At 38.8% G+C, this 21,234-nt stretch overlaps 1 protein-coding gene across 2 annotated transcripts; it reads left to right on the top strand.

The window, feature by feature from the left end:
* Positions 1–6: 6 nt before the first annotated feature.
* txndc16 (thioredoxin domain containing 16) lies at positions 7–19,815 on the top strand. 2 transcript variants are annotated; one of them, XM_071464979.1, is made up of 20 exons: positions 7–394; positions 1,115–1,303; positions 2,094–2,176; positions 2,325–2,398; positions 3,232–3,306; positions 3,582–3,703; positions 3,921–4,011; positions 6,614–6,782; positions 7,993–8,162; positions 8,309–8,369; positions 8,481–8,619; positions 8,924–9,070; positions 9,246–9,305; positions 10,035–10,239; positions 11,341–11,477; positions 12,363–12,447; positions 12,849–12,987; positions 14,906–15,093; positions 15,310–15,500; positions 17,724–19,815. In XM_071464979.1, the coding sequence occupies exons 2-20, from the start codon at positions 1,138–1,140 to the stop codon at positions 17,963–17,965; spliced, it is 2,544 nt and encodes an 847-aa protein (XP_071321080.1). In that variant the 5' UTR covers positions 7–394; positions 1,115–1,137; the 3' UTR covers positions 17,966–19,815. The 2 variants fall into 2 exon arrangements, with proteins under 2 accessions (XP_071321080.1, XP_071321079.1); XM_071464978.1 differs by having other exon boundaries at positions 8–655.
* The last annotated feature ends 1,419 nt before the right edge of the window (positions 19,816–21,234 follow it).

The raw sequence follows: 21,234 nt of genomic DNA, 5'->3' as shown, positions 1-21,234 counted from the left end.
ATGGTGTAGCCTTCAAAATAAAAGCGTAAAATGTTGGTATGGAGCGAGCAATCTTTTAGAATAAAAAAATATAACTATGAAAAAAATGAATTACTTACTGCATTTTCTTACAGAAAAAATATTTTTCTGTTAATCCAACTAGCTAGCATGGAAAACTTCTCAACAAATTTGTCAACAAAGGATTTTATTTTAAAACGTAAAACGGAGATACCGTGTCAGCTACATTAGCTTGACACTGTTTCACGAAAGCTGGAGCATCATTCTTCTAAGACACATTTTTCATCTTTAACTGTTCAGTATGGTGAAAAATAACCTTGCAAACTAGCGTTGTCTGTGGCCTACATGCCCCACGGACCTATGTCGACATGAATATTCTCAATTTACCGTTGTTAAGGTTAGCAAGCTTTAAAAACCCATGGGCGAATATAAATCAATAGGCAGCCTAGCTAGTGAATTAGCATCACCTACATTCCTAACTAAAGCAGAAAGCGCCATTTTTGGACTTTCCTCGGGATTTTACACTCCTGGGAAAAGCTCCTGCGTTGGCGTCATAATGTCTGTATGTCCATTTACCACGGCTGTAACTGTGGAATCTAATGTTTTTGCTTCTTGGAAAAACTAAAGTTGAACCTTAACCCTACCTCGACTTTCACAGGTAACTGTCAGCTAGCATCTTTATTGTCACTGCTTTTCTCACAGCTTTGTGTTTCTATTTGGTTCAATTTAAAGGACCAGCAGTTACAAATCAATCACATGTAACGCGTGTTTATTAGCTTTCCTTGGTTTGTTAAGAACACTTAAATGGAAATTCTTAAGTAACTTTTCGGGCGTTATCTTTGGAAATCAAAGCTGACATTATTACAGCCTGTGCATTCTGATTAAATAACGGGACAGAATTGCTACATGCATATAAATTTAACTGTTTGACTAGGCAGCTTTCAAACATAGGAAAGAAAAACAAATGATTCCAGCACCATCAGAGCTCTGTTTCTGTCATCCTGACAGTAGCATTTTCATCATGTCTGTCTTGTAAACATTTATACACACACAACATAGTTCCTTTCTCTCATTGTTTGTGCTTTTGTGTTGCTGATGACACTTTTGCATCTCTTAGATTCACAGAGAGAACAAGACAGTATGCTCTGCACGATGTGGATGTGTATTGCTGCTTTCCTGCTGTGGACGAGGTCAGGAGGATGTACAGAGAAGGCCAATACATCAGACCTAATTGAATACACCGCTGCAGACTTCTATGAGAAATTGCATTCTGGGAAGATGATGTTTATCTATTTTGAACATAAAGGTAGGATGTTAACTCTGTAGTGCAAGTAAACAACTCAGTCCTCTCCACATTTGTATTTGTGTTCTTAATCAGTCCACTCTGTTCAGATATTCCTTTCATGTGCATTTAGCTACTTCTCAGACATATTATTTCACACATGTGCAGCACAAGCTAGCCACCATGCTGACATAACATCTCATAACTGCATTTTGGAAAAGTCTGATAAGAATATATAATTATATGAAATTGGAAGAGTCCATTAGGGGAGTAGAGCAGATTTTCAGGTATGCAAGGACGATGCACTCAAATGACTTCAGGACCAAATTTTAGGGAAATCTGGTCTAAAGTCATTGAGGCAGGAGATCTTGGTACACTTGGGCAGAGGATGATAATCTTCTTCCTTGAGGCTTTCCTTTTGAGCAGTCGTCAAAAATCAGCCCAAATCTTGTGTTTGTGTATTTTTAGATTGTGCTGCAGAAATCGGGTGTTGTTTTAAACTGAAAATGTCCACAGGATTGTCTCTTTGACTTGACAGTACATGTTAACATACACAGGGTTTGACTTATCTTGGTTTTTGTTATTATCCACATATGAGAGCTTGCTTTTGTTCTGTTTCCTCTTATCATTGCATGTAATGTAAGTGGTGTCATGTAAGCTCAGGTTGGCTATGAACCTTTGGGTGACACTTGAATAAAAACATTTCTCTGTTCATTTACATTAAAATGCCATGTCAAGTTCCATTTATGCATTTAAAGCATCTCATCTCACCTATCTAGGATAACAGTGTTTGTCTCTGCCCCTCCGTCTCCAGTCTCTCCAACCATCTCTCTTTTCCTGGTGGAGCTGGAGAAGTCTGCTGAAGTTCTGCAGGATTATGGAGTACTGGTTGGCAAGGTAACTATAGTTATACGGTGCCATGTGCTCCATATGTCAAAGAAGTTGACATTAAAGCTCCAATTTTCCTTTTTTTAGTACTTCAAGATTTGGACACAGACAATCACAGCTCGTGAATGTGTTGAAGCTTTTTATTCTTTGTGTGTAGGTCAACTGCGATAAAGAGCTGGTTCACACATACTGCACGGACGAAAGGCTACTGCACACAGCTTTTCTGTTCAGGTAGGTTGTCAAGACATAAGTACTCAGTGGAAGTCACAAAATGAATAAATAACCAGAGACAATATAACTAGTAAAAGAGTATATAACAGGAGAGTTTATACTCCAAAGATGCAGTGAGTTACGCTTTGGGCTAAAATTGGAGCCATGTTTTTTTAGCCTGTATTTCTTAACATTTTGGCAAATTGGCATCATTAAATTATGCTGAATTAGCCATTAGCAATTTCTGTTTGCAATGTACCAATGAATGTACTTATCACTGTTTTGAAACTGAGGAAAAACATAAAGATTTTTCAGGCAAGTTCTGGAGTTAGAACAAGTTTTTTTTGTTGCTATGTGGATTTATGGATTTTTATCTGTGATAGACATAATTGATAATGCTTTCCTCAGAAAGTATATAAATCTAAAAAATATGTGTATCGCGCCTGTTTGTTGAGATTTGACAGAGTTGAGTCAGAGATAACCTGTGGTTGTCAGGTTTATGCAGAGTTTTCGTTTAGAGACAGTTTGGAAAAACTTCTATTAATAATAATTATGAGTCACTGTAGAATCTGAAGTACAAGTCACAATAGATGTAGAATTCATAATTTACCCTCACTGATAGAAGTATAGTGGACTAGATAATAGAAACAATCGTCGGTATAAAGATGAGGCAGCACATTGTCAACAGTTTCAACACCAGCTGATCATTATAACCTTCATGAATGTAGGATTTACTGCAGGACTGTTGTATTATACTGACAAACTAACGATATAAATCAGAAGCTGAGAGTATTTGGTGTATTGTATTGGCTTTTTAAAATCACTCTCTAATTCTTCCCACGTCTTTCTGTCAGGGCTGGCAGGGAGTTCTTGGGTTTGGATTTGGACACTGTGTTTGACGTCAACTCCATAGTCTCTGAAGTCCTGTTGTAAGTAAGCAACACTCCCTCAGTTATGATGCCACATTGCTGTGGGAGGTTTTACCTTTCAGCTGTTACTTGTATCTAAAACAAGCAAGATACAACTTTACAACCTTCCTGTGTGTAGTGTTGATGTGGTTTAACACTGTATGTAAATAAAATTTTTCTTCTGCTACATGAAAATATTGCATTTACTCATGCTGTTTGTGTTTATAAAGACTCCAACATGTGAATAATAACCCCAGTCTTTATGTTTACTTAACTGTTAAAGATTTCTCTTCCAGTGCCATTCTGCGTGAAGAGGTCAAGTACGTCCACACTGATGCTGACCTCTTGGCCATGGAGAAGACAGCCAGGGGGCAGAAGGATATTGTGCTGGGTTACGTCCGCAGTCTGGGAACACAAGGTATGAACAAAGGGGAGCTAAAGTGAGGCAGCAACAAGTATTGAGGTTAGTGAGAGTGAAAGGGGTCTGATGGCGATTACCACACTGATGTATTTAACCACTGATTAATTGGATCATGTTCTGTGTAAGGCAGAGGCTCCTGATGGAGCTAGGTTATCTGATTGATTTGAATGACTCATCAAATGAATTGTATTCTTTCTGCTGATTGTCATTTCAGAGCACAGGTCGATGATGGAGACGGCTTATGTGTATGGGACCAAATACCAGTTCATCCTCATAACAGGAGGACCAGTCCTGAAACATCTGGGGTAGGGTTTTATTTTATTTTATGTTATTCACAGTGCCCGCATTAGGTTTCATAAAGGTGGCTCATTGTCAATAGTAACCAACTGAGAGATAAAGACATGAGACTAAATCTAAGACTTGTTCTAGTTGAAGAACTTCTTGTTCATGACTTTGAAACACAGACCTAAGACATCAAGAACAATATATCACGATGAGTCAGAGTCAGATATTACAGGAAAAAAAAAATCTTTTTTATTAACAAAGCAAATTAGAAGTTTAGCAGCATGTTTTGGACCAGCAGTAAGGTCAGACTTTAATAAAAATAGAGATTAATTGTTCGCTCTGCTGTAATCTTGTTATTTTGGGTTCAAGTTCTGTGTGAGTAATGTCAAATTTCTTTGTGCCATAATCGATGAAAGTTCATGTACACAGTGTTTAAGATACAACATGACATTAAACAACTCTGAAATGTTAGCATTCATATGGTGTTTTTATATAATACCCATCACGAGTCAACACCACCAGTCAAGCCATGGCTGAGTATTTCCACTTTTGACCTGCAGTGAACCAATGACAGTCTCATTAAAACAGATTCAGACAACCAAGGATTCATATGTCATATAAGCTAAGGAACCAATCCCATCAATTTGAGGGGACAGGGCGTGGGGCTAAATAAACATGAAACCTTGTCAGCACAGAGAGCCAGAATTGGCATCAGCACGACCACTAACACTGTGTCAGTCACTGCCAGTTACAAGCTACATAAACAACATAAACAATATAATGTTGAGTTTACTGTCTTTTCTCGTTTCAAGTAAACTCGGGTGTTTGTTTGATGAAGTTAATGCAGGAGACGAATTCAGAATTCTTTTCACTAATTTATTAAACAAGCTTTCACAAAATTAAAAGAGGATCGTTACAGAGCTCCGGGTCCAAACTATCTTTCCCTGACAACAACATGCAGCTGTGCCAGTTCACGAAGTTTGACACACTAACTTCCCCCTAGCCCGGTCTTTTTATTACTGTTACACAAAGGAAGCAAGGAGTGTAGGTTGAACTCTTCTTCATTGGCTGTTGCCCGACCGGCCTTCGCCCAGGCGCCTCCTTCGTGGTTATCTGACTCCATTTGACCATTTGACCTTCACTCGTGCCTGGGAACAGCTGATTTTTCTGTGTGTGAAACAGAGAAGAGAAGACAGGGACAGACACAACCCTCCCATCTCCTCAGGGCTGTCTCCCCTCTATCAGTTAACCGGGCCCTTGCCTTCTTCTATCCTCATCTTCTACCTATGCAGTCTATTCGTGGCATGTCCACGCCGCATCTGAAGAACAACCCCTCCACACATCCTTGGCTTCACTATCTGTAACACCCTGCTCCCTGTTGAGACTTCAGCAACTCCCCAACCTATAGTTATCAAAAGCAAGCATCATAACCTTGCAATACTCACACACACACAATGCTATTGCACAATGCTAAAAATATTCTTCAATAAGGAATTAAAAGATACTAATTATGCTAACTGCTCTGATACATCTGCTAGTCTCTGATTCTGGTCTCAACAGACTCCTCATCTGAGTCTGGGTCTGACTGAGTCTCTCTAATGTTTCCTCCTCTAACCATCTTGATAGTCTCTGCTCTTTCACCCGTCAACCTGGAGCAACCAGGTGGTGGGTGGGGCATAAGGCCTGATCCAGAATTTAGTAAGTAAGAGTAGATGAGCTTAAACCACAGTTTTCTATTTTTACTATTTATGTTGAAAAATCATATTAAACAAAATATATCATAGTATGTTTACATATTAAAGGTAATATAAAAGGAAGATGATAACACAGACAGGCAATTTATTAATAATAAACCCCAACTGAGAAAACACCCAACACCTAGGAGAAAGTTTGGAATGATGCGTTAGACACTGTTGTCCACCTTTTCCTCAAAACACCAGATGAGGGAATATACAGTACAATATGGTAGTTTGGACACATCTACCCATTCATATGTTTTTCTTTATTTTGACTGTCGTCTGCATCAGAACTATGAAATAACAATTATGCAATTATGTTGTAAACAAAAAAGTGTTAACAAAAACAGAAGATGTATCACACACATATATATATATATATATATATATATATATATATATAATATAATATAATATAGCCACTATTTACCTTGATGACAGCTTTGCACAATATTGGCATTATCTTAACAGACTCCTTCAAGACCATTACAGGTGACAGCCTCATTAAGCTGGTTAAAATAGTGCCAATATTATGCAAAGCTGTCATCATGGTAAATAGTGGCCATATAATTCCATATGTGTTATTTCATAGTTCTAATGCTTGCAGCTGTTCTACAATACAGAAAACAGTCAAAATAAATAAAAACCTATGAATGGGGAGATGCGGTAATAATATAATATATAGTTTTGTCACACACACAAACAAACAAAGGCAAATACTGCATTGTAACCATCACATGAGATTTCTAGGAAAAAATGATCTTGCCGTTGGATATTTGTAGTCATAAAGATATTACCAGAAAGTTTATATTCATTCTCTCTCTCTCTCTCTCTCTATCTCCCCCCTCTCTGCCCCTCTGCCCCTCTGCCCCTCTCCCTCCTTCAGTGTCAATGAATCCTCTCACTCGTCTCAAGTGTGGTTCCTCCACTGTCGGGTTCACAGTCGGTTCATGACCCCGATGACCTCTGAGCGCTGCCCTTTGACCCGCATGAGGAAACCCCTCTCCATCCTCAGCCTCCACTCCTTCCTGCAGCTCATGGAGGCTCCACTGGTGGTAAAGAGGATGGAAAAAGACTCAGGCTCTATGGAGAACTGACTACTTCAGCAAACATTTCGTTGTTTTAAGTTTTGTCTGTGACTCCTCAAAACAAGGCTTCAAAATAATTATTTATATTTTATTGCAATGATCCTCACAAAGTAAAGATTAGATGAAATTCTGCAAAAGTAAACACAATAAGGTGCAGCAGAAACACATTTTTCTGCTTTTATATCATGTTACTTGTCTTGTGAACCCTTAGATTTATCTTGCAGTCATTGGAAACCATTGGTTTAGTGGAAAAAATGGCATTTTATCTTGAGTAAGTCGTAAGTCACTTTAAGAAAAAACATGTTTATCTTTCTCTAGTTGTAGCTTCTAATTGTCTAATTTTCTTTTTATCAACTGGCAGTAAAGTGGATGTCTTTGAGATTATTTTGGGCTTTAGTGACTGTTGGTAGTGACTGAAAAAATGAGGATACAAGCAACTGAAATGGGTTTCCTTCGTAGGGTGACTGGGCCCAGCCTTAAAGAGGGCTCAGAGTAGAGTCGCTTCTCTTACATGTTGAAAGGAGTCAGTTTGACATCTGATTAGGAGGCCTCCTGGGCGCCTTTCCTTTGGAGGTTTTCCAGGCATGTCCAACTGAGAGAAGACCCCAGGTTAGATCTAGAACTTGCTGGAGGGATTACATATCCCATCTGGCTTGGGAATGCCTCAGAATCCCCCAGCAGGAGCTGGAAAGATAGGATGTCTGGAATACCCTGCTTAACCTACTACCACCGCAACCTGACCCCAGATAAGCAAAAGAAAACAGATGGAAAGATGACTAGTTAAATGCAGCCTTAGTTTTGTCTTTGCAAAGGAGAAGCACTTTATTTTATATTCAGAATTGATTCATATACTGACTATTTACTTGATTAATTGTTTGGTTTATAAAATGTTGGAAAAATTGAAACATTACAATTTACCAGAGTCCAAACATGTAGAGGTTGAGAGGGTACTATAAAATCAAACACACACTGTGTCTTATCAAAAGGAACTGGTTTCAACTTTTCAACCTGTATGTTTCACAATTGATGGATATTTAATTTTATTTTAATGAGCACAAACCACAACAACATTTGTTCATTAATGATCATTGCTTCATTATAGCACCATAGGCAAAATGTCCAAAAGGCCACAAGTGAACATAAACTTTTAATATGTATGTAATTGCATGTGTGCCAGTCTGAAGTATACGAAGACCCCTCCGTGGTCCCACCCCCCCAGTTCCCCTACCAGCAGACCCCCCAGGTCTTCCTGTTCTCTCGTTCTGAAACCGAGCACCTGGACCTGGACACAGCCACCACTCTGGCATGGAGGCTCCGTGGCATTGCCCTGCTGCTGCTCGTACACAGGTGTGTAAGAGTTGCAGGTGCATGTGTGAGCCTGGTTCTGATCACTGATGTTTTTTTCTGTGACATTTGAGGATTGTTTTTATTTTGAGCAACATTAATTTGTTTTAGAATTAATGATATGCCAGAAACTGTGTGTGTGTGTTCAGGCAGAGTCCTGCAGTGAAAACCCCTGATGAATTTAATGCTGCTTACCGGCTGCCTGAGAAGGTACGATGGTGACTAACTATTTAAACAATCTGAATTTCTTGTTATTTTTTACCCATGTGTGCTTTACTTTTGTGTGTATGTATGTGTATGTGTATGTGTGTGTGCTTCAAGAGTTTAGAGGTGAAGTACATGACCTTGCACAACCTTGATGAGGTGTTGGAGCTCTTTACAAATGAAGAGAAAGAGGGGGAGGAGGAGGAGGAGGAGGAGGAGGATGAAGAGGAGGATGAAGACGAAGATTCAGAGTTTGGTAAGTGTCTGATGGTGAAATGGAGAGAATAAAAAAGAGGAATCAGACATTGACAGAAAGATACAGTGGGTACGGAAAGTATTTCAGTTATTCTTTTTTAATAAATTTGCAAAAATTTCTACATTTCTGTTTTTTTCTGTCAAGATGGGGGGCTGAGTGTACATTAATGAGAAATAAAATGAACTTTTTTGATTTTAGCAAATGGCTGCAATGAAACAAAGAGTGAAAAATTTAAAGGGGTCTGAATACTTTCCGTACCCACTGTATATCCTTGTATATTTACTTGTTTCTGTTCTGCCTGCAGGAAAGCTGGACGATGAAATCGCAGCATCTGTCTACGAAAACCGAGGCAACTTGCTGGACATGGACTCAATTACCCAACTAACCTCTGAAAACTTCCACACTACACTAGCACAAAGCAGCCTGACGGTGGCTCTCTTCTACCTCAAATGTAAGAAACAGTCTCTCTGCTGGGTGACATTAGTACAGTGTCTCTAATGGAAATGTGCTGTTTCTTTATTTTTCAGTTCATCAGACTTTCTGTAAAAAAAAAAAAAACTAATGATAATGAATTAAAATGATTAAATGTGGATTGAATTAATTGTAGTTTCTGTTGTCACCACCAGGGGATGCTGTTTCAATGGCTTTTCTCAGCTCCTTCATTGAAGTTGCAGAGAGACTTGCAGGTAAACCGGCAACAACAGTAACTGACGAGCAACAGAATCCTGATGGCAGGTTTTCAGGGTCTGATACTGTGCCCCAGTGTCCAGGAATATAAGACCATGTTGATGGGATGTTCTGAGACTTAGTAATGTCAAGACGAAGAGGAATGCTTCATAAAAAGTAAATGCTCTTTGTCTTACTTTGATTTAGGGAATAATCTTGCTTATAATTTTTGGAACTACAGAGTTTTGGGGGGTGTAAACAGGAAGTATAATGTTGCCGTAGAGTCCATGAGTTACCTGTGGTCTTCAGCTTGGTCCCAGCCCTGTTTTTGTAGCTCGTATTTGTATAGGTTTTGACAAACTGGCAAAAGTAGGAGCAGTTCCTGGCTGCAGTGTACACATGGATCTGGATGAGTCTGATACTGAAGGAAACTTTAAGACCTTATGATTCTCAGGCATCCTGGTTCTTCTATCTTATGATCTTTGTTTCTCCCTGAAAGGTTCACAGTTTGAAAGCTGCCTTATGATGTGTTCATGAAAACAATTTTCCCACATCTGATCTTGGACAAGTTTAGGCCTCACTATGGGATTTATTTCAGTTCTATATTTATGTCAGTATTTGCTTATGTCAGACAGTAGGACATTGTTGTTGGCGGATTGTATGTCATTTTTTAATTATTGAAGATCAGATTTTGTGACTTTTGAAATTACCTGATGTTGAAGTTTTACTGATTTTTACACTTTCCTCAGACTCCAAGGTCGATGATGTCCACATGAGTGCAGTCGATTGTGGAGAGTGGACCGACCTCTGTGCTGCTCAGCCAGGCAGCTCCCTCCCACTTCTGTTTCAGCCAATCACAGCCTTCCCCAGTGTTTTGTTGCTCCGCCCCCAGGAGTCAGCCCAGCACTACAGAGGCATGCTGGGTAGTGAGGCACTGCATCGCTTCATCATGCTGTGAGACGTTTTTCATGAGTGTCTGATCAGGGGTTCAATTATATCATATTTAATTATAGCCATTACATTCTCTCATTGTGCAGAGTATTACTGTATGGAAACAGATGTGTAATGTCATCTGTGACTGGAGGGAGATAACAGATATCTGATGATGTCATAATGATGTCAGCGCAGTTATTTCCGCGTGGCTCTGGACTCTACAAACAGAAAGTTACAGAAATTACAAAGGGCAGGCGTGGAGACTGAAAGACAAGAAAGGTCTAATTAAAGAGAGTATCATGTTGCATTATGGGAAATGTAGAAGACAGGAAATCTTTACCTCTGCAGCCCGGATTTTGGTAATTCTTTTGTATGAATCTTTTGAGTCTTTTGAGTGGCCCAACATTATGCAAGTACTAAAGCAATGCTAATTTGCTGGAGTATCCCTTTAATTACGTATCTTACATTGAAGGGACTGAAATGCTCATTCAACCAGTTGCAGTTACTGTTTATCTTCAATTCCACAAACAACACAGGGAACACACTCATAACAGATTGCATGCACGTCTAAACAAATGACCATTTGAATTTGGAGGAAGTAGTGCTGCTGCTCTGCTCGTGTTCATACAGGCTTCATTCAACCCACCTGGAACAGGACAGAAAACATCCATCATCCATCTTATGAATATTTCTTAAGTCTGAAGAGCTCTTGGAGTCGTTGCTTATATTCATGTGCAGTCATGTTTTCTATTACTCAGGAGATTTTCTAAAGCCTCTTTGTCCTGTAATCACCTAGGGACGTCAATCCGTGCTTTTTTTTCCCCATCATGTCTTCATTGAGGAGTCTCTCCTCAGACCAGAATTAGACCAATCACTGGAGGACTAGACTCAGGTCCAAACACTAAGACAGATGAGGCTCTGGAAAAAAGTCCATTCCAAAAGAGTCAATTTTCATTTACATGAAATTAAAGCTTAAGTTTTAAAAGTTTTCATTTATTGCTCACTTATGTGTTCAGAAATAGCAGTGTAAAAGACACCTGTATGGGGTTGTCATGTTTTAATGTATTTTATGTCTATTTTTGACACGTCTATGTGTTTGTGTGCACTTTGTTCTTTAAACAGGAGCTGCCCTGCTTCTCCTGCACCGCTGTCCACCCAAGAGGAAGTGATGTTGTTTCTTCAGGAAGTGCCTCACCCTAAGCTAGCAGGCTACAGGCCTGACAGAGTACTAGGACTGTTTAAGACACAAACACATGCAGGTAGGATGCTGCAGTTGTGTTGGTGTGATGAATGCATCACTGCACATTATCAGCTCACGATGATCTTAGAATTTTTCTTGTTTATGTTGAGGACTCAATAAGTATGAGGTTGGTGTTATTGTGTATGTTTCTTACTGTCAAGTCGAATCCTACTGATGATGGAAATCTTAAAAAACAGGTCACAAATATGTACTTTGGTTTTTAAAAAGGCAAGTGGTGCATTTGTTAGAAACTGTTCTCAGCTACAGATAAATCCTTATTTGCAGTATTATTGGTAGTTTAGACTAGAGAACACCAGGGCCTGAATTTGTGTGGAAAATACCCTGAGATGGAATTTTAGAACTCTGGGAAGTTGATCATCACGATTGCACGGTAAAGAGTAGAAATGGTTCTCATAAAACATATTATAATGTAATCCACCAGGAATGTGTGCTGGCCGCCGCAGCACCTTGCTGGACAGCAGATGAGCCAGGTTCAGATTAGCACAGTATTAAAGTCAGTCTGATCTGGGCCTTAGTGAGTATTTCTGGCAGCAGGTGTGTCCGGGATTGAAGAATAACAAACTACTGTATGTGTGTGTGTGTGTGTGTGTGTGTGTGTGTGTGTGTGTGTGTGTGTGTGTGTGTGTGTGTGTGTTAGATTTTGAACAAAAATGAGGCCCTGTAGCTCAGAGTAATATGAAATTACACACACACAACACTTGTTAGCAGAATGAATGAATTTTTGGTTTTAGTCTTTTCATATTGACAGCAAGAAATAATATGGAATTATCAACTTTTACCTTGGAACTGAATGAAAGTCCTGCTCTTTGTACAGACCAGTGACATGTCCACTGTCACTGACATCATGTGAAGATGTAATGGTGATGCTTCTCTGTCTCGCCAGGAGTACCAGTGTTTACTGAAGCGGCAAAGTCACTGAGAGGGGAGGTGCTAACTGGACTGTTGACAGATGGGTTGGCAGAGAAATGGTAAGAGCTCTAAAGTCAGTCATGTTACTTCCTGGTCCTCTTCAGATCCTGTCAGAGTTAAAAGTTGTCATTCACTTGAATTTCTTCCAATAATGTTTAAAATAAGTATTTCCAACACCCCTTTGAGGCAGTAAGAGATGGTAACAGTGTAACTGGTTTGTTTTTGATCAATAGAATTCACTCGGCAGCAAGATCATTAAAATCAAGTTATTGAAAGAACATTTAGTCATGTGTGGTCACATTTTGCAAAGGTTAAAATGTTCCTGTGTCTTAAATTAACAGAATATACTACCTACAATTTTTTATATTTCTATTTTAGATCATTGTGTTCTGTCTGTCTGTGTGTGTATTTATGGTGTGTCATGTTTGTGTTTATGTGTACGTGCATGTTTGCCACTCAGGGCTGCAGACCACACTGTGGACCTTCCTGCGGTGTTGGTGTTTCCTTCTTGGAGGACAAACACTCATCCTTCCACGCTGCCAGTGTCATCTGCTGAAGAACTGCTCACACACATCAACACTGCACTGCTCCATCCTGTGGTAAATCCAGCTGTGTTCATTTGTCTTTCTGTGTTGTACAATCATTTCATTGACAAATACTGAAAAAAAAGAAAAAATTGTTTTACTACAGTTATCTGATTAGGAGTAATACAGCAAAAATTCAAAATCCCAAGGTCTCAGATTGTGACCATGTCTTCATTTAAATCCCATGAAATGAAAGCCTGATGTCAAACTTGGTGTGGGTGTTTCTTGGAAGTTGAGATGAAAACGTTCACAGATAACAAGCACCATATGTTTTCAGTGTGGGTGCGTGTGTGGTTTCCGCAGTACATCCAAGGCATGCATCATGTCTGAGTTTCCATTCGTTCATGTAAAAATATGGAATGAACTGAAGTGGAAACGGTTTAATCTACATGTTGCTCAACTACATGACTTCTAACCAATGACAAATTCTCCCATTTGGTGGCACTGTTGTCCTCATTTAATCAATCCCAGAATGCAGCAGGGCCAAATAAACCAGTTAAAAGAGGAATTTATTTTAGGCTTTTTTAGACTGAGGGACCGTATAAAAATTATTAGGAGGCAATGGGTGGTCAGAGAAGGGGGAGGCAACTGTAATTTTCATTTTTGGTCATGGGAGGTGGTCCCTGTTTTTTGGGAAAGCAGGGAATTCATATTTAAAGTCAGCTCTCCACTGTGAGATTTATTATATAAATTAAACAAAAGACAAATCAGTTATGTAAAAAAAAAAATAAATTTCATGTGTCACAAAGGTTTATTTTTCCATATGTGAAGGACAATAATCATGTTTCTGTATCAGGGCTTTATTTTCCCATAATAATAGAAGATGTAGATTTTTCTTACTAGCCTTTACACTCATTCCCTTCAAAACAGTCACATGTTACCAGTTGTTCTTTAATCCTATGGCTTGAAATATGTGAAGATGCAGCAAAAACATTTAATCCCTAAAAAAGTCAGAGCAGCTACATTATTCACAAGACCGACCCTAACTCCCTGTGGTGTCTCCAGGTTTGGAAGCTTTTGGGAGCACCACAATGTACAAAATAACAAATCTTCACTACACTTAACTACAAGCATACAACCCTGTGTATTTTACTGAATTCCTATATATTGCTGAATTAAAAGTGCTCACTTGTGTAGCAGTTGTATTAGTTTTGCAATTGCGGGGTCTCTTGTTAGCAAACATGTAGTGAACAAACAAAAAAAGATTCATCCGTATTTCATGTAACAAAGTCACAAACCAGATGGTGAGAATTAAGTGAAATGAAGGTTCTGAGCAGCAGCTTATTCATCCCTAAACACCACTCACCCAGACTTTGTGGTTTTGAGTGTTTCACAGTAAAAAGAGGTCCTCATAGTGACAGTGTCCTGACTGTGTGGCTTCATTGGGGGGAAAAAACAGTGAACAGCACTGCACTGATCACTGAAGTTTACAGCTTGTACCACAACTAGTATGACCTATTTTAGTCCATGGGAGATTTGAACTCTTGAACACTTAATCATCTGTTCTTCCACAGTTAACAATACTGCACCTAAGACACTGAAAACCGGATTTATAGATATTATTTTGCTTGTAAACCCATATCCCTTCATGCATAAAACAGGAGCCCCCCCCCACCCCCACCCCAATAATTTTATACAGTCCCTTAATGATTCCCACTTTTAATTCTTCTGCTAACAGTTTGCTACCTTTTAGTGAAATAATTGCTTTGTGCAGATATTTACAACATAACAAGCGTAGCAGCTGCAGTAAACAGCAGAAACCACTGATGTGTAAATCTCAGATATTTAGCAGAAACTCTTTTTTTTGCTAAATCTCTAGAAGCCATCACCAGACCTTCCTTAACCCTCTCAAAGATACTTGTCAATTGAAACCACTGGAATAACATTGCCAGCATTGTCTGCTTCTTACTTTTTGACTCTGTTGTATCTCTAGCCTGAACTGACAGTGGAAAACCTGCCATCCTTCCTTTCTCTGGGTAAAGCCCTGCTTCTCCTCTTTGTGGGAGAGGAGGAGGACGAGATCGGACACAGGCAGAACCAGGCGCTGGTGGGGGAGATGAGACGAGTGGTTGAGGTGGGAGAGGGGAGGATGGAGCAATATCTAGCCTGCTGGATCCACCTGTAAGTATAATGTCACTATTGTCAATTAATCCTTCAATCATTCATCAAATTCCTACTAGATGGTAATGGATGTGTTGTTCCATTCATCTCATGCACAGAGACAAAAAGACCTGACCTTGATTAACTCTTCATATTTTTTAAAATCTCCTTATTATTTGAGTATTTTCTTATTGATTGATACCTGAATACTGTAATCTTTGTTGGTCTGTGTCCCAGTGGCCGTACTCCAACTGGTATGTCTGTCCTTGGGTCATACCTGGGCTCTATGCCTCCACTCCCTGCTCTGGTCCTCACCCATTTGCCGTCTGGAGGTGAAATCTATCAGTACCCCCCAAAAACACCCATAGTGGCCCGCTCTGTCCTGCAGTGGCTGCAGAGGATCGAGGATGGGACTGAATCACCTGCAGGTATGGAGAAGGTTAGGAGGTGTGCTTAGGAAAATAAAAGGAAGAATATAATATAATAAACAGGAAATATTCACTAGTTCACTTTGTGACAAGTAGAAATGTGAAAGGTGTCCTTTAACCCACAGGTTAAATCTTTTGTTGTCCTCACTGATGGTCTTTTATATCTCTGATGTCTTTGATTTGACACACTTTACCTTTTACTAGTGGCCACAAGTCATCAAAGTGGTTGCATCAAAAATCCTGAAATTTCAGTTAAGTGTTCAAGCAAAAATAACAGAAGTAAGTAAGTAAGTAAGTAAATCCATACATAGTTGGATTAAAATAAAGCTAAAAACCTGAAACCAAAAGCCAGAGGGACAGTGAGGTTCGTAAGGTCTTACTGTGCCTATTCCACCTATTATCCAAATAGCGACTCACCAGAGTCTGTGGTGCTGGAGATCCCAATATTGACAAAATAGATGCCTTACTGCAGTGATTCAGTTGCCCTATTATCTCAGTTAGAAGCAGAGAAAAACATTATCAACCTCCTCACTTCAGCTCTTCTTTCTGAGTCATTTCCTCTTTGTTCATTGTAATTATTCTACAAAGTCAGTCATTTTCCTTTCCTTTGCTTGTTTGTTGTTTGTACACCTGCTGTTGTAATGCAGGCTCTAAATGTGTTCCAGCTGGGAATATGTCCAAAACTAGAATGGCAGTAGAGCACATACTTCTGCCCAGGCCAAACAATCCTACATATGTCTGTCAGATCCGGATCCATCAAGTTGTACAAACTCATAGATTTCAACACCGTTATTTCCTGAGAAACTGACAAAAGAAAAATTTCCTTCCAAAATGTACTGGGTTCTTCCCCAGCCGCAACACTCCAACAGGTTTAGTGCAAATCAGTTCAGTTCTTTTTGTGCAATCCTGTTGACAAACAAACGAATCAACAAACTGACACGAGTGAAACGGCAAGCGCCTCAGCTGAGATAACGATGGTATTTTGAACAATTTACAAAGCCAGCAAATAGGTGAGCATGCAACAACAAAAGCAGCCATGGCAGATGACTGTGTAGCTTGGAGGAGGTCCTCATCTCTTGAGCAGTAGGAGTCTCAACAATGGTGTTTTCACTGCAGCAGTGATCCTCCTATCTGCAGTGATTGCCTCCTTCATGCGGTGATTAGGTAGCCAACTGCAGTGATCACTTTCAACTCGCCATATGTTCTTTTAGCTCTCCACCTCACTGACTCCAGTCAGCACATGTAAATCCACACACAGTATCTGCTGTGTGCATTTACGCCAGTCTATGTCCAATTTTGAATATACCCATACAGATATTAGTTCAACACCAGAGTTGCCACCATGACAAAGATTTAATTGCATATGAACCTTACCTATGCACGCTGTCATTTTGTTTGTTTATGGCTTTCTCTGATCATCACTTTTTTTTTTCATACACTATAAATAAAGACTTAAAGACAAGTCTTTTTCGAATCCCCAAAAGGAGCAAAATAAACAAATTGGGTACCGTCCATTGCTTGAGATTAATGGGATTTCATTAACTTGTACCAGACAAAATAAAAGGGGGTGAGACAAGTTGTGTGTCCCATGAGTTAAATAAAAAAAGGAATGCAATGAATTGTGGAGCAGGGTGTTTGTTACAGCTATTTCTCAGTTAAAGGACAATAGAGGTTAAAGGAATATCACACCAATTTAACATCATCATTCAGCTGTGTTTGCCATCAGACAGGCGTGTTGGTAAAACAGACTTGAGGTTGCGGCACTCCTGCCTGAGGAATGTGAAGAGGCCTTAAGCTAATCAGCTGATGTGTAATGAAGTAAAACAATCTTTAAATGAAGGTGATGATTGTTAAGGTGACTTCACAACTATCTGGAGCCCTTAACCTTTCACCTTAGATCCCTGTAGCTTGTCTCAGTGGGAGCCAAGATAAGACCCCAGTCTTTGCTGTGACTTGTGTCAGACTCCATGTTAATGTCATCCAGCACATTCCATCCATTTTCCACAGAGAGACTGGAGATCTGCAAACCTAAAGCTGCTTAAGGGCTTAAAGCCGCCAGTTTTTACATCCTGGGATGTTTCCATGCCAGGCAGTTTCAGTAATAATGGTAATAATGCTAACTTGAAATGAATTAAAAATAGAATTAAATGAAAGGCCATTATCATCCTTAACACTGTAGTAAATGTGACATTGCAGTGAGAGGTCTCTTGTCTGCCTCTGCAGGGATGTTGGCTGAGGACAGCTGGCCTCCTGCTGTCAAGTTCTACGACTTTCTGAAATTTATGGACATGCAGGAGCCTGGCTCCACACAGCAGCAAACCCCCAAAGAGGAGGAAGAAGAAGAGGAGGAGGAGGATGAGGAAGAGGTGAATGTGGGAGATGACTTGGTGATGGAAGAGGCAGCAGATTCCTCCTCCAGCTCTCCTGCTCCTGATGTGAACCCTAACCCTCACTCTGAACTGTAAGAGAGTAAGATTGGAGGGACATAAGACGAAGCCATTGATTACATTTGTTTTACTATTGATATGAGCTTCAGTTTTGTTTTATTTTATTTGATTTCTTTTTTTTTTTTTAATCACAAGATTATTGAATGAGTAATCACTCTGTCTCAGACTAGTAAAAAACACAATGTTGTGTATTAATGCATAGTTACAGCTGGAAATGACAACAGACTGTGAATTTTAGAGTTTTAAATTTTTTTTATATTGATATATATTTTTGTTTTCTATTTTTATTATAATATCACTGAACAGATGTTTTAAAGGTGTTTTCTCAGGGTTGTTTACAGAAATGGTTTGTTTCAGTCTGCTGTTTTGTGACTGATTCACAGTGAATGTGGTTTCAGATGATTAACAAGAGTTTTTTTAAAAGCTAGAACTTGCAGAAATATGTGTCACTCTGTCGTTCACTCCTGTACGTTCCTATCTTTTTGCTTTCAGTTGAGCTTGGTTGGTGAAAGTTGTGACTCTGAATGAGGCAGTTTAGCTACTGAATTCTTCAGTTGAAAATGCTTCATCTGCCAAATTCAGTTTTAGTTTTTGTATAAACCGCATCCATATAATAAGCACAGGAGAAAGGTGACCAAATCCACTTAACACTGCAGTGGCAGAAAGAATCTATACAAGAGCTGAACTTTAGTACAGTTCTGAGGTACTTTTCTTTTGTATTTTAATGATTCTTTATACTCCACTACATTTCAGAAAGACATATCACACTTTTAACTCAAATCTATTAACAGCTTATAATAACAGAAATTAATATTTTACAAAGTAAATATATAGATTTATAGAAGTATTTCAAAACAGCTCCACCTTAGCCCGCTTCAACATCAAAATACCATTTACACACGCATCAGTAAAAATAATCCAATAACATAATATTTATCATAATGCAACAGGGCCATTTCCTGCATCATGGGTACTTTTCTTTTTAATACTTAAACTATATTTTTCTGATAATACTCATGTACTTTTACTCATGTAGGATTTTGTTCTACTTTATTTAAATAAAGGATCTGAATAGTTATTCTCATTGCTTAGTAATGGTTGCACACATAATAATAAGGGCCTGATATACAATAAAAACTAAAACTAGACATAAAAGATGATTTGAGTAAGCTACCTATACCTCAACACTGCCTGTAGGTTTAGACCTGTGAGAAACTCCATTTCAGAATTAATGATCTCACAGTAAAATCTTTATAAATGTGATGATGAGTGCTTGTAAATGCTCAACTTTCAGTGTGCCAGTTGCTAATATTTCTGGGGTTTAAAATCACATATTGGCCCTATACTGCCTCCAGTTTTTTTTCTGATGTTTGTAATGTCAGCTGTTTGTCTTGTGTTAAGTGAAGTAAGTCTGCATTATATAAACAGGGATTGTGAATATTTGAACCTCTGTTTGAAATTTGATTTTTTTTTATATCATCAAAGGCATGTTTTCAATGCCAGTAAGCCCAGGCTGCTTTCCAATGACTGATTTTAATGTGAATTGCTGAAGATCTTGTGCAGATTTTCCAGGTTGATAACTATAAATGGTGCCATTCTTAAATTTAAATTGTTGCCACATCTGCCTTCTCTAATAAAATCAAATGATGCGTGGAAATTGCAGTGACTGTAGATGATGTCTATATCCTGGAAATTTCCTGGATTTTTTTATTCTGATGTTATTTTTCCATCATTTCACCTCCTGTCCCGTAATGACAGCAGCATCAAGTAATGGCTGTGTAATTTTTCCCAGCAGTTTAGATGCAAATAAAAGGAGGGGGAATAGATTTGTTACATTTGTCTGATTTAATAAATATGGTGGTTTTAGATGTGGTTGTTTTGATCGACTAGTGTCTCAGTTAAAAGGGAAGATTAACCTCAACCGTGCATTAAAGGGACTGAAGAGCTCTTGGATTGTAGTTGAGGGTGGATTTTCTTATCAAGCCCTTATGTGAATTCTTACACAAATTTTTGTTCAATTACCAGCTTGGTCTTTGTTGCAACTTAGCCAGCAGAGACAGGTGTAGGTGTTTTGATGCTATGATGACTTGGTTCATCCCAGATGTAAAAATGTATAGACATAGAGAGAGTAGCCTAAACTACAACTGTATTATTATGTGAACATACTGAACATAATCCACAGCACCTTTTTAATATGAATTAAATTAACATATTTAGTGAACGGATAAGGATCCCATTTTTACACTGTAAGCCAATGTAACGAGTCTTGGCCTCCTAGTGGCCTCACTGCCAGTCAAGTCACCAAGGAGTCCCTCAGCTTTCCAAAACAGCCTCAGTGTCATTTTAATGGTGAATAAAAGATTGAATAATTATTTTTGTAATTTTTATTAAGTTATCATAAACATGTCTTAATCATTTTTTATGCAATTTCCTCAAATGAGTCAAATGAGGTCTGGGCTATAACATCAGGTAAATCTTAGTTTCTCTGTTTGTGGTCTTACCTAAGAGAAGGCAGGTGAAGTATTTTTAAGTATTAGTTCATTAAACACTGCACAGTTACTGTCATGCTATTGTCAATGGACATGACTAGCTGAGCGAGTTAGCTAGCAACCATGGACAGAAGAGAAAAGGAGCTGGGACTGTAAACATGGATATTTAAGTTCAATGAAAGAAAGGAGAAGGCACTTGAACAATTCAAATAATGTAAGTCAGAGACAACTTCTGTCTGTCTGTCAGTTTGTCAGTGTCTGCCTTTGAAAGTTAAGTAGTGAAGCTATTGCAATAGTGTTGTACAGTGCATCCGGAAAGTATTCACAGCGCTTCACTTTTTCCACATGTAATGTGTAAAATGTAATTTTCTTTAGTTTTTTATTTTTAATATATTTGCAAAAATTTCAAGCAAACTTTTTTCACTTTGTCATTATGGAGTATTTTGTGTAGAATTTTGAGGTAAAAAGTGAATTGCCGTGAATACTTTCCGGATGCACTGTATGCGTACATGGACACAGAAGCAGGGACAGAGCCCACCCAGGCTTTGAAGTTCTGTGTTGACTGCTTGTGTACCCACCTTCTGATTCTCTCTGTGTGTGTATGTGTGTGTCTTTTGGAAATTGAATGATACACATGGTCTGGGTACGCTAATGTCATGACTCACATGTAACACGGATGTGTGGTTGCTCTACAATCTAGTTACACTGATTTATGTAGTATCATTTCCTTACTGATTGATTATGCTGACTCAAGTTTTTCCAGGCTGCAGCAAATGCAATTATCCTAAGTTTGTTTGT

Source organism: Trachinotus anak, unplaced genomic scaffold, assembly GCF_046630095.1.
Source record: "Trachinotus anak isolate AG129_WGS33_773 ecotype Australia unplaced genomic scaffold, CSIRO_AGI_Tana_v1 ptg000026l, whole genome shotgun sequence".
NCBI lineage: Eukaryota > Metazoa > Chordata > Actinopteri > Carangiformes > Carangidae > Trachinotus > Trachinotus anak.
This window is presented reverse-complemented; position numbering and strand designations above follow the sequence as displayed.

Excerpts from the sequence above, each read along its gene's own strand:
- txndc16 (XM_071464979.1), top strand. The coding sequence starts at position 1,138 with ATGCTCTGCACGATGTGGATGTGTATTGCTGCTTTCCTGCTGTGGACG. Across the intron at positions 6,783-7,992 it reads TCATGGAGGCTCCACTGGTG|TCTGAAGTATACGAAGACCC; the intron begins GTAAAGAGGATG and ends CATGTGTGCCAG. Across the intron at positions 12,448-12,848 it reads GATGGGTTGGCAGAGAAATG|GGCTGCAGACCACACTGTGG; the intron begins GTAAGAGCTCTA and ends TTTGCCACTCAG.